This window comes from Chanos chanos, chromosome 6 (genome assembly GCF_902362185.1).
Source record: "Chanos chanos chromosome 6, fChaCha1.1, whole genome shotgun sequence".
In the NCBI taxonomy this organism is placed as follows: Eukaryota; Metazoa; Chordata; class Actinopteri; order Gonorynchiformes; family Chanidae; genus Chanos; species Chanos chanos.
The window spans coordinates 2,107,501-2,120,652 of NC_044500.1; the positions used below are offsets into that span (position 1 = coordinate 2,107,501).

A 13,152-nucleotide genomic window follows, 5' to 3' on the forward strand; every position below is an offset into this window, starting at 1 on the left:
CCCACAAACACACATTACAACCAGTCCTCAACAAACCACAGATTCAACAACCAACCCACAAACACACGTTACAACCAGTCCTCAACAAACCACAGATTCTACAACCAACCCACAAACACACATTACAACCAGTCCTCAACAAACCACAGATTCAACAACCAACCCACAAACACACATTACAACCAGTCCTCAACAAACCACAGATTCTACAACCAACCCACAAACACACATTACAACCAGTCCTCAACAAACCACAGATTCAACAACCAACCCACAAACACACATTACAACCAGTCCTCAACAAACCACAGATTCAACAACCAACCCACAAACACACGTTACAACCAGTCCTCAACAAACCACAGATTCTACAACCAACCCACAAACACACGTTACAACCAGTCCTCAACACGTAACAACCAGTCCTGCTTCTCCAGCCCTCAACAAAAACCACACACAACCCCCGCTGGTAACGCTCATCACCTGAGAAAAAAACTGCGTAAAATAACATGGATAGACATCTTCCGTGGCCAACTGTCCTAACTGATTGAGAATGCAACAATATTCTGCCATAATTAGCCCTTTTTAAATCAATAGGTTTTGCCCTTTGAGATTTTACTCATGTATCATACCATATATCATGAAATATATTTATACCTGACTTTTTGTGAATTTGGTGCTGGTGACCTTGACACCTCTAAAACTGATTAGACTTATCTAGACGTTACCTGCCTTAGATAAGATATATAACTATTAAGATGTTTCAGAATGTCAGCTTCATGGATCTGATGGCGTTCAGATCGTCCTGAGAGACAGGATGGAACCTCTCAGACGGTCTGAACACTGCAAATGTAACTGATGACATCATACAGGCGTAAAATACCACATCCTCTCTGATTGATGACATCACACAGGCATAAAATACCACATCCTCTCTAACTGATGACATCACACAGGCGTAAAATACCACGTCCTCTCTGACTGATGACATCACACAGGCATAAAATACCACATCCTCTCTAACTGATGACATCACACAGGCATAAAACACCACATTCTATCTGACTGATGACATCACACAGGCATAAAACACCACATCCTCTCTAACTGATGACATCACACAGGCATAAAACACTACGTCCTCTCTAACTGATGACATCACACAGGCATAAAACACCACATCCTCTCCTGAGAGTCTCCCTAAGACCTCTGTCCCCTTCAGCACTCTGTGCCTTTGGCTACATGACCGCAGATTCAGGTCTGATTCATAAAGCATTATTTCTCAACATCCTTCCTCCGCGTGGCTTTAACCACAGGAATGAGCTACAGCCATGAATACAGGTTAACACACAACGTCTCACCTGAACAAGCTACAGCCATGAATACAGGTTAACACAAGACATCTCACCTGAACAAGCTACAGCCATGAATACAGGTTAACACATGACGTCTCACCTGAATAAGCTACAGCCATGAATACAGGTTAACACATGACGTCTCACCTGAGTAAGCTACAGCCATGAATACAGGTTAACACATGACGTCTCACCTGAATAAGCCACAGCCATGAATACAGGTTAACACAAGACGTCTCACCTGAACAAGCTACAGCCATGAATACAGGTTAACACATGACATCTCACCTGAATAAGCTACAGCCATGAATACAGGTTAACACACAATGTCTCACCTGAACAAGCTATAGCCATGAATACAGGTTAACACATAACGTCTCACCTGTCGTCCCTGTCCAGGCAGAGCAGGGTTGGTGAGGGTGTGGCGTGGAGACGCCCCTCCCAGACCTCCAGGACTCATGAGACCCATCCGGGTGGGGGGCAGCCCTCTGGGGGGCATTGGGAACTGCCTCTGTCCCCGCCGACCCAAACCCCCACTCACAGAACCCGCCGTGGGGAGGGAGTTTGAGCCGTATGCCCAGCTAAAAACACAGAGAGACAGACAGAGAGAGAGAGACAGACAGAGAGTGAGTCAGACACACGGACAGATAGACAGACAGACAGGCAGACGGACAGACACATGGACAGACAGGCAGACGGACGGACGGACAGACGCATGGACAGGCAGACAGATGGGTGGACAGACAGACAGGCAGAAGGACAGATAGATAGATAGATAGATAGATAGATAGATAGATAGATAGATAGATAGATAGATAGACAGACAGATAGATAATGTGTGTTCCAAAACCTAGTGAGCTGCCAACACAGGCAGCATTGTGAGTCATCAAATGCATGCCCCTGACACAAAGGCTGTCCCAAATCTGAGGTAGTTTACATACTCTGCCTGCTAATAAGTTATTTCAACCACTGTGGGGTGTTTTGCTTGTGTATTTTTGTCATGAGAGCGGGTAGGTGTCATTTCATTCACAGTTTTAGCTAAGTCAATGCTTCATTTCACATTTGTCGGCAGGCTTTGGTAGGTTAGCATGCTAGCTTGCTGTTGCCTGAGGCTACTGTTTGAAATGGCTAACTAACCATCCCAGTTCCGTGGGGCGGTCTTGGATAATTATCTATAGGTAGGGGGACTCACTGGTATTTCTATAAATGCCAGTGAAAGCTAAAAAAAAAAACAGGTTCTGTGTGTGTTACACTTTGACGAATGCTGACAGCTGAGAGTAAACACCAGTGGCATGCAGGGGACAGGAATGATTAGTGATGTAATCACTGTCTCTAACTAGAGTGTCTTAACAGGCTGCCTTCTCAGGCTCCATGTCAGTAAAGCTGTCTGTGTGGGCAGCAGGGAGCGGCCACTCTCTCTCAGGGCTGAGAGTCACACTCATAGCCTCTCACCCTTTCTGTCGGTACATGGGCATGTCCAGCATGGCTTTGCGTGGGAACAGACGGAGGAGTTTCAGCGCCTGCTGTTTCCATGACACCAACCTCTTCTTCTGCGTCTCTGTGAATGCCTGCATCGGTAGAGTTACAGAGATAGGCAGTTACATCCCCAAATCATCAGCAGAGTTACAGAGATAAGCAGCTACATCTTCCAATAATTAACAGAGGTACAGAGATAGGCAGTTACATCCTCCAGTCATCAACAGAGTTACAGAGATAGGCAGCTACATCTTCCAATAATCAAGAGAGGTACAGAAATAGGTAGTTACATCCTCCAATCTCCTCTTCCTTTACATCTCTTTGATCACTCACTTTCAACCCACCCAACTAACCAGCCTTCCATTACAACACACACTGACACACAAACATACATGTACTCTATGTCTTGTTAGAATTTAAACTATACTGAAAGTACTCATAGAGATTTAAACCATCCTGAAAGCATTCACTGAGGGGATTCACAGAAGCCAAACAGGTCTGTCTGTAAATCTAACCTGAACAAACCACCCACTGCCATCTGAACAGGGGCATCCCTCTCTATCCTTAAGAACCTCTAGAAGACCCAACTGTTCCCAGAGCACCTGCTAACTAACACCTCTAACCCCCTAACACATCTTACTCACACCTACTGTGTTCTTCTCTACCTGCTCTCCTAACAACTAACACCTCTAACCCCCCTAACACGCCTTACTCACACCTACTGTGTTCCTCTCTACCTGCTCTCCTAACAACTAACACCTCTAACCCCCCTAACACACCTTACTCACACCTACTGTGTTCTTCTCTACCTGCTCTCCTAACAACTAACACCTCTAACCCCCTAACACACCTTACTCACACCGACTGTGTTCCTCTCTACCTGCTCTCCTAACAACTAACACCTCTAACCCCTCTAACACGTCTTACTCACACCTACTGTGTTCCTCTCTACCTGCTCTCCTAACAACTAACACCTCTAACCCCCCTAACACACCTTACTCACACCTACTGTGTTCTTCTCTACCTGCTCTCTTAACAACTAACACCTCTAACCCCTCTAACACGTCTTACTCACACCTACTGTGTTCCTCTCTACCTGCTCTCCTAACAACTAACACCTCTAACCCCCTAACACACCTTACTCACACCGACTGTGTTCCTCTCTACCTGCTCTCCTAACAACTAACACCTCTAACCCCTCTAACACGTCTTACTCACACCTACTGTGTTCCTCTCTACCTGCTCTCCTAACAACTAACACCTCTGACCCCTCTAACACACCTTACTCACACCGTGTTCCTCTCTACCTGCTCTCCTAACAACTAACACCTCTGACCCCTCTAACACACCTTACTCACACCTACTGTGTTCCTCTCTACCTGCTCTCCTAACAACTAACACCTCTAACCCCCTAACACACCTTACTCACACCGTGTTCCTCTCTACCTGCTCTCCTAACAACTAACACCTCTAACCCCCTAACACACCTTACTCACACCTACTGTGTTCCTCTCTACCTGCTCTCCTAACAACTAACACCTCTAACCCTCTAACACACCTTACTCACACCTACTGTGTTCTTCTATACCTGCTCTCCTAACAACTAACACCTCTAACCCCCTAACACACCTTACTCACACCTACTGTGTTCTTCTCCACCTGCTCTCCTCCCTCTGTCTTGAAGGAAACTCCACTTACTACTTATCGCCTGCACTTAGCGCCTGCTCTCAGATCTCTCGCTATCCTGGAGCTTGTATTGTTCAAAAGCGTCAGCCAGATGAATGTAATGTAAATGTAATGTAACCGTAGTCTAGCATCCCTGCCCTCACACGGTGGGATTCGGTGGCTGGAGAAATCTGGGGGCCATCTGGTATTCCGCAGACCCTGTAATGCTGTGATTAAACGGCAGGTTTAAAGTGGACACAGGCCTTACCTCATGGGCCAGACACTTCTCTATGAGCTGCAGGTAACAGCTGATGTTCTCCTCATCCGGCCGGGACACCAGCAACTGTGTACACACTGAAACACACACACACACACACACACACACACACCACCGAGTAAATAACAACACACCACTACTGAACTAGACACAGGTACACAATGTCAGTGTATGGATGAGTCTGGGTGGTGAGTTAGACAGACGGATGAGGAGAAGTTGGATGGGTGGACAGACAGGTGGACGCTGTCTCACCTTTCCCCATGACTCGGGTGAACTGGCCCGGAATGTCTCCTTCAGAAATGGGCGCAGCGGAGGATTCTCCATCGCAGGGAGGGGGATTGTGGGATTGATACCCCTCCACGGGCGTGTCCTTGTCTTCGGCCGGCTTGGCATCCTTCTCGGTGGGCGTGGCACCAGGCTCCGCCTCCCTCTGGGCTGCGGTGGGCGGGGTGTAGGGTTTGATTGGCGTGATGATGATCTGCTGTAACTCCTGCAGCGCATTACGGACATTCCCGCCTTCCAGGATGTCCTGCAACCAATCAAAACGTTACGCTCCCATGACTTGACACACTTATAAAACATCACTGAGGCTTTCTGAAAACAGTGCAAGTGAGATAGGGTGCGAACAGATTGGTCATGGCGGTGTGTTACCTTCTCTAAGGACTTGAGCACGCTCTGTCTCTCTCGCAGTTTCTGGATGCTCAGGGCTATTTTGTGGCGGGCACCTTTGGTCACATTCTGTGGGACAGACGAACAGATGAAGAATAAAAAGGTAAAGTCCCTTGGTTTCTGTTATACTGTTTTTTTAACACGTTCTTGGGAGTAATCATTAAGGCCTTTTCAACAGCATCAGGTAATGTTTGTCATGAACCCATACTGACAGATGACACGAGTTGTCATGACGTCAGTTATTGGTGACATTGTTGAAGGGCATGAGTAAGTCTGCTTTGATTGGCTGATGTGTGAGTAACAGAGATGATGGGCAAGTTGGTATGGAGGCTGTGATTGGCTAATAAAGTAGAAGCAGGCTATGAGAGGGTGACATGGGTATGGCTGTAACTGGATGGGGTTTATTTCGGTAAGACAGTCTGCTGATCTCAGGCAGTAATAAGGATGTGATTGGTTACTGTGATGTGGGTATAAGGGTTATGATTGGATGTGATGTATAGGGGTAAGATGCTACTGTGTGGGGTTAGCAGAGATATGGCAGGTGTGTGTGTGTGTGTGAGGCAGACCTGAGACTCCAGATGTTGTTCAGTGAGTATCATCATCTCCTCATATGTCATCTGGGAGAAGAGGGAGGCATATTTATGCAGACGAAGACTCTTCAGCCACGCAGGGACGTCTGAGAGAAGACACGCACACACACACACCGAAATGATGAGCGCATAATAAAATGTGAATGTTTAACATTATGTTACATCAGAAAATTCCATTGCCCCTAACAGACTCTGAACTTCGACCAACTGACGAAACATTCCAAAACAAGTAGTTGAAACTTTTGAATGTTACTCTGTTCTGTTGATCTGCTGGTCAGGAACTGGGCAGTGTGTAAGTGTGTGTGTGTGTGTGTGTGTGTGGCTGACACCCTCATCCTGAGCATCTCGTATTATATATAACCACACACTTCTGGGGCAACCACAGGTTCAAGGTCATGCTGATGGAGACAACAGCCAAGAGTCCCCGGGTTCTGGCATAGGACCAACAACCCTCCAGCCCTGGGCTATCTCTCCCTACAACCAACCACATCACCGCCCATGACCTCTGACCTTTCATGCCACTGCCGTCCTCCTGAAAAGTATTCCGCGTGGAGCCCTGTTCCTCAGTCTGTTCGCTGCCGGACGATGCCACGCTGCTCTGGGGGGAGAGGGGGGCGTGATCCACCCCCCCGGGCGCCTGACGGATACTCACGTCCTCCTGACTGAGCCAGTCAGATCCGCACGCTTGCGGACTGGCCGGGATGACAGACATAGACCTTTTTAATGGGCTGGGCTGCACCTGGCCTGGAACACCTGCACACAGGGAACCAATCACAGCCAGTTTATATCAGTTTATACAACTGACGGCAGTCCATCAGTCTTCTGGGATCTGACAAAGGCCTCCAGATCTTGCTTGTTTTTCAAATTTCATCAAATTTATCCAAATTTACAAATTTCTTAACACTACCCAACATCTCCTAAGATCTGTATTCTACCTTGCACTTTTCACAGAAGACATGTTGGTGTCCTCTGTATTCTTGTAAATTTTCAATGGCATAAACAGCTCTGTCCACAACTACTGCACTGCTGCAACATTACCACTGCAAACAGTCTACAACTGTAACATTACCACTGCAAACAGTCTACCACTGTAACATTACCACTGCAAACTGAGTACTGCTGCAACATTACCCCTGCAAACAGTCTACAACTGTAACATTACCACTGCAAACAGTCTACCACTGCAACATTACCACTGCAAACAGTCTACCACTGTAACATTACCACTGCAAACTGAGTACCGCTGTAACATTACCACTGCAAACAGTCTACCACTGTAACATTACCACTGCAAACTGAGTACTGCTGCAACATTACCCCTGCAAACAGTCTACAACTGTAACATTACCACTGCAAACAGTCTACCACTGCAACATTACCACTGCAAACAGTCTACAACTGTAACATTACCACTGCAAACTGAGTACTACTCTAAAATTACCACTGCAAACACTGCAGAGTATCACTGTAACATTACCACTGCAAACAGTCTACCACTGTAACATCACCACTGCAAACTGAGTACCGCTGTAACATTACCACTGCAAACAGTCTACCACTGCAAACAGCCTGTCACTGGACCACAGTCGACCATCACACTATGCAGTGCTGGCTGACCTGTGTTGTTGGTGTTGCTTGGAGACGGTACCCCTCCGGCTCCAGGGAAGGGCATGTGTCCATTCTGGCCTGCGGGGGACGCACAGGAGGGCGGCGGCTTGTCGTGCCAGGGGTGGGCAGCCTCCAGGGCCTCGGCCGGGCCCGGCCACTCGTCGGAGCCCTGGCGGGCGTGGTAAGGGCCGGGCGGAGGGGGGGGCCGCGAGGACAAGTGTTCCTCCAGGTGGTTGAGCCACATGGCGAGGGAGGTGCGGTCCTCCAGGGTGGTAGCGGGGTGTATGAGGGCGTAGGAGAGGAGCTGACGGCTCTCCTCCACGAACAGGCTGCTCTCTATGGTGTGGCTCAGAACCTTCTGCAGCAGCTTCATGTACTCGCACTTGGCCTCGCTGTTCCGCGGCTGCAGCAGGGGGAGATGGGAGAGCAGCAGGGACACCGCCTTCTCCTTGGGCTCCTGCTGCCATTGGCTGACGATGGCTGGGGAGCGAGAAGGTCAAAGGTCACTTTTTCGATGACTGACCGCACGAACGCAAAGATCCCATTCTAGCGACTGACTACTAGAAAATATGACATACACCAAATTACTGACTAGCTATGGGATCATACAGAGAAGCACCCACTGACTGACTCTGAATCCTGACCCAGCGCCTGGCTATATTCATAACACAGACTTTTGAATGGAGAGTAGCCAGTGAAACAGTGAGATCTCATCCACAATCACAGTGGCACTGGAAAAACACCTAATCATTTTCTATCAACTCTCCACAGAAATCTACAGCTTTAACCTGTTGGATCAGTGTCCTATTACTCACCCCGACCCAGTGACTGGCATAAGGATTACATAGGTTTGAATGGAGACACTGCCACTGATTCTACGGATCCAAATCCAATTACTGACATAAATCTTTTCTGTCCAATCCCCTGTCTGACAGAGCACAGCATTATTCTCCACTGCTCTGTTCTAAGTGCTTTGGGAATTATTCAGTAACTACCTCCACCCTAATGCCTTACTTACAAAAGACTTTAAAGAGCTGCAATTCACGAGCATAATTTAATGATTTTGTAAATGACATAGGGTTAGATATGGATATAGATAAAAATGCCATAGGTTAGATGTAGATATAGATATAAATGCCACAGAGTTAGATATAGATGTAAATGACATAGAGTTAGATACAGATGTAAATGACATAGAGTTAGATATAGATATAGATGTAAATGACATAGAGTTAGATATAGATTTAAAAGATATAGAGTTAGATATAGATATAGATGTAAATGACATAGAGTTAGATATAGATGTAAATGACATAGAGTTACATATAGGCTAGATATAGGCTCATATCTGGAGCATTTCTTTATGTCCACACAGGACAGCAGCTGTGGTGTGATAAAAATGACCACTCGAGATCCCAGTAATCCCAGTAATCACCCAGCACATACACGTTGACCACACATCCCACTCTTCACCTGTTTACTGCACTGCACACATCCTGAAACTGGGGACTACAGACATTTACACTTGACATTGCTATGGCATTTGAGTCGTCAGTGCACCCGCTGTGCGGAGGTGTACCTGCGTTGTTGGCCTCTGCCTCCAGTATGTGTATGTCCGTGCAGTCGGCCAGCCAGTGCTCCAGGCAGATGTGCAGAAACCTGGCCTGTGTGCGGGAGACTCTCTTCAGCAGAGACAGCAGGGCCACCGTCTGCTCACACTCGTTCCAGCCCTTAAACCAGTCCGTCAGAATCCCCACCTGGTCCCGGAACATCATGGCGAGAGAACCCACGTCAAAACGGGCTCGGCTCGGGTCGCGTCGGTTCGGGCGGGGCCGGGTTGAGGGGGTGGGGGGGGGAGGGAAGGGATCTGTGTGTAGGTAAAGGGGGGGGGTGTTTTTTTTGTTAACGCTCTAGGACAGTTTGGAGGTCCTCCCACCAAAGGAGGCTTGTACCCAGCAGTCCTGCAGTCCGCTCTCTCTCAGGGGGTGGGGGGGGGGGGGGCCTTCACATGGTTCAGGCCGGGGCGCGGCGGCCGCTGTCGCAGGTCAGGGGTGTCGGACAACAGAGGTTAGAGGTGGCGGGCGGAGATGGTGCGTTAAATTTGGCGGACAGGACCCGGACACAGGAGGGGCGTCCCACGCGTTAAAGCATCACTCAGACGCTGCTCCAGCTCCGCAGGCAGAGAAACAGGCCACTGGAGACAGACATAAACCAGGTACACATTTACTCACCAAACATACACACACAGGTTGTCATGATTACCCGTGTTTCAGCTGCGCATTCTCTTATCACACACTCTTACCCCCACAGTGCCTTACCAAAAACACCAGTTCATCATTTATACTGAGCGCATTCCACATAAACAACCCAAAAATACATTAAACAGTTAAAAAAAAAACAGGAAAGGAAAAAGCAAGGTTCAGACTATATTTTTTGGCACTCTGGGCAATTTGAAGAAATTCTCTGATAATCCTGCAGCCACCCAAAAAAAAAAAGGTCTTGACCTCTTGGTTTTGGTTGGCCATGTGTAATGCAATAAGCATAATTATTTAGCTGTCTAGCACTGACTAAACACCGAATTCAAACGGGCAGAAGGAAGCTGCAGTGGTCACCACATTTTAGCCCACCTGTGATAATGGCCCTTCCTTCAGCAAGATATGTTCTGGTTATTCAGGTCAGATTATATTAATACAGCGCTGGAGGTAAGCAGCTTCAGTAGGTATAGAAACTAGAGCACCTGACAGCTTTCAGCGACACTTCCCACTGCCAGATTACCTTCACACTAACCCCCTTCTCAAAATCCCACACCTTCTCCATCTTAACCAACACCCCACTACGACCACTCACACTGTGCTCTCCTGAATGAAGACTTTCAGCAGTGGGGGAGGTTTCATTATGAAATGTCACTGAAGACCCTAACCTTATGCTCTGTCTTCTGCTGAACACTGAACCACTGGGTTAGGTGTAGAAAACAAGTATATCTGCATGTGTCTGGTTAAGAAAGATAACGCTAATGGTAATGCTCTCAATTCGACATGGAAGCATTTACACAACAGAATCTTTTCATTACAATCTGACATTAAATATAGATTGAATCGCGTTACAGCTGCGTACCAGGGTTGCAGGCTAGAACACTCTCCCAGGTAACCTCACAATAGAATATTTAATAACGTTTCTCCTTAAATCTGTCATCAAACGGACCACAGTGATCACTCACTGTAAACCTTCAGACCAATCAAACTGAATCCGATGACGAACTGAAATGCCCTATACCCATTTGTGCAGTATGTCATCGTGTTTGGCTGGTTACAGTTATATTCCGATTAGGCACAACTGGTACATTTCTGCAGCTACAGGCAGCTTCATTTATTATAGAAAGATAGACAATAGCTTTTTGGTGTATGTGCAGTTTAGGGGAAAATACTGGCAGTGTTCATTCAAACATTTAGTACCCAATAAAGAATTTGCCATTCCAATCTGACGCAACGATAAAACAGCGCATTCGTCTAATAAAAATGTTTTTCTGACATCTCCGAAAAGAATTTCTGCCTACCCCTCCCTTTTTCAACAAACTGGGTGTCGTTAGCTAACTTATAAGCAGGTGAAACTCGACTGCAAATTTTAGCATAACGCATATCCAGATAAAAATGTGAATTATTCGAGGTTAAGGGAATGGTGTATATATTCTTGACTGATCATCAGTCCAAGCTGAAATGCGTGGTTGTAGGCAATAAAAAAATGTAACGTTAGCTAACCAGCTATGCTAGCTTGTTTTGGTGTTTTTGCGCCAATAACGCTAACTTAGCTTTAACAGATCCGTTTAAGATATTGAACTCAAAGCAAACAACCAGTACAGTCTGTATTTTCTTCATATAGCAGTGAGAAACTCCAGCATAACTTGTTCTGATTTTTCACCTCATATGCTTGCTGTCAAAGAACACACGTATATTTCCAGCAGTGCGTTGTGATGTACACAGCGCCGCGCATAAGATAGCTTTACAAGCTAATGCACAGTTACTGCTTGCCGGCAACTCACGTAAACGTCTAGCAGCTAACCGTGCTTGTTAGCTAAATTTGCTAGCATGTGTAGCTAACGTTGGATATGTTGATAATCGGCCTGCGAGAATCCACTTGCGATCAGCTTGTAAAAAATTTCAATACAATTTCATTAAAACAGATCAGCCAGTAAGCTTGGGGTTGTTCTCTCTCTTATCCTCCCGTTTGGCTCCACAGCCTTCTTTGGCAGGGCTGCGATTTAGCTTCCCAGCTAACGATATTTTCACTGACAGGCACCGTTCGCCTTGCCCAACTTCAACTAAGATGCCATAGGATGGCAACAGCGACCCATACCCAGACATTGCTAAAATGCATTTAAATGTGAAGAATTATTTTACCACAGAAAACCACAACGGAGATATAACGATTTTAAAGGGCGATACATACAGGGTAAACAACATACCTGCTGCTGATATCGAGGCTTGACCGATGCAGGTTTCGTGTTCTTTGATGACGGCCACAGCAGCTAGCTTAGCTGAGCTCGGGTAGCATACGGCCTTTTCCAATCTTGACGCTTTTCCCAGGGATGAAAAAGGACTCTCTATTTCGGGTTGTTTTTCGATTTTGGTGTTATTAGCTAATCGTCTGCCATAGACATCTTAAGCATACTGTAAAATAAAGTCATGCAACTCTTCTTTTTTTCATCGTAAATGTTATCCCCAAAAAGAGAGAGCACGTATCTGCATCCTCTCTTTCTCTCCAGATCGGTTTGTTTACCTTATAATATAACCTACTAGCTATACTTGAAGTTGATTTTAGCTAGCGTGCTAACACGTTAGCCACTGTGTTATTATAGGATTTCTTACAACAAATGCTGCTCTGTAGCTTTGATGAGATGTTGATCCACTGGTAGTAGACAGAGATGGTCCTGCATATCCATCATATGACCCTCTTGCAGATGTAAAAATAATACATGTGCATAAAAGTTTAATTAGAGCATACAAAACATAGCCTTTAGAATGTATCTGCATAAAAATATTTCGATTTGGACGTGGGGCCAAAGACAGCGTACTGACGTTTAGGCGGAGCAAACGTACGTTGGTTTAGAGAAAAATCCCGGACTCGGATTTTCTGAATGGGAGTCAATTACTGAAACTTTACGTCGATGTAACTATTTTCATAATTTGCGTTGTACCACTAGGCGACAATGTCAGTCAACTAATGAGCATCGCAGAAATGCTGAACGTTTTCAACGTTTTGTTTGTTTGTTTGTTTTCTTGTTTTTTTTTGTTGTTGTTGTTTTTTAGCGGAGTTAATACTTCATAAATTTGTGTAAAGGTCACTGAAGTTTTAGAATTGCCACCGTTTTTTCTTTTTTTTTTCTTCTTTTTTTAATTGTGTGTGTGTGTGTGTGTGTTGCAACCATCTTGTATTGACCTTCATTTTATTGTTATTTATGACCTGTGTTTTCCATATAATTCTGATTTATGACCTTTGTGTGTACAGAGCACCCAGT

The 13,152-nt window shown here is 46.1% G+C and overlaps 1 protein-coding gene across 2 annotated transcripts in view; it reads right to left on the reverse strand.

Annotated features, from left to right (window-relative positions):
• The window catches only part of samd4b (sterile alpha motif domain containing 4B), a 14,913-nt gene extending 5,498 nt beyond the window's left edge, over positions 1 to 9,415 (reverse strand). Inside the window, exons 1-9 of one of the 2 annotated variants that reach the window (XM_030777334.1) lie at positions 9,220 to 9,415; positions 7,650 to 8,120; positions 6,543 to 6,785; positions 6,009 to 6,118; positions 5,425 to 5,511; positions 5,026 to 5,302; positions 4,765 to 4,850; positions 2,808 to 2,923; positions 1,738 to 1,936 (exon numbers count right to left, since the gene is read on the reverse strand). In XM_030777334.1, coding sequence (XP_030633194.1) covers positions 1,738 to 1,936; positions 2,808 to 2,923; positions 4,765 to 4,850; positions 5,026 to 5,302; positions 5,425 to 5,511; positions 6,009 to 6,118; positions 6,543 to 6,785; positions 7,650 to 8,120; positions 9,220 to 9,415 — 1,785 coding nt within the window. Of the gene's footprint in view, positions 1 to 1,737; positions 1,937 to 2,807; positions 2,924 to 4,764; positions 4,851 to 5,025; positions 5,303 to 5,424; positions 5,512 to 6,008; positions 6,119 to 6,542; positions 6,786 to 7,631; positions 8,121 to 9,219 lie in introns of both variants that reach the window. The other variant, XM_030777335.1, reaches the window with a different exon arrangement.
• Between the last annotated feature and the right edge of the window lie 3,737 nt (positions 9,416 to 13,152).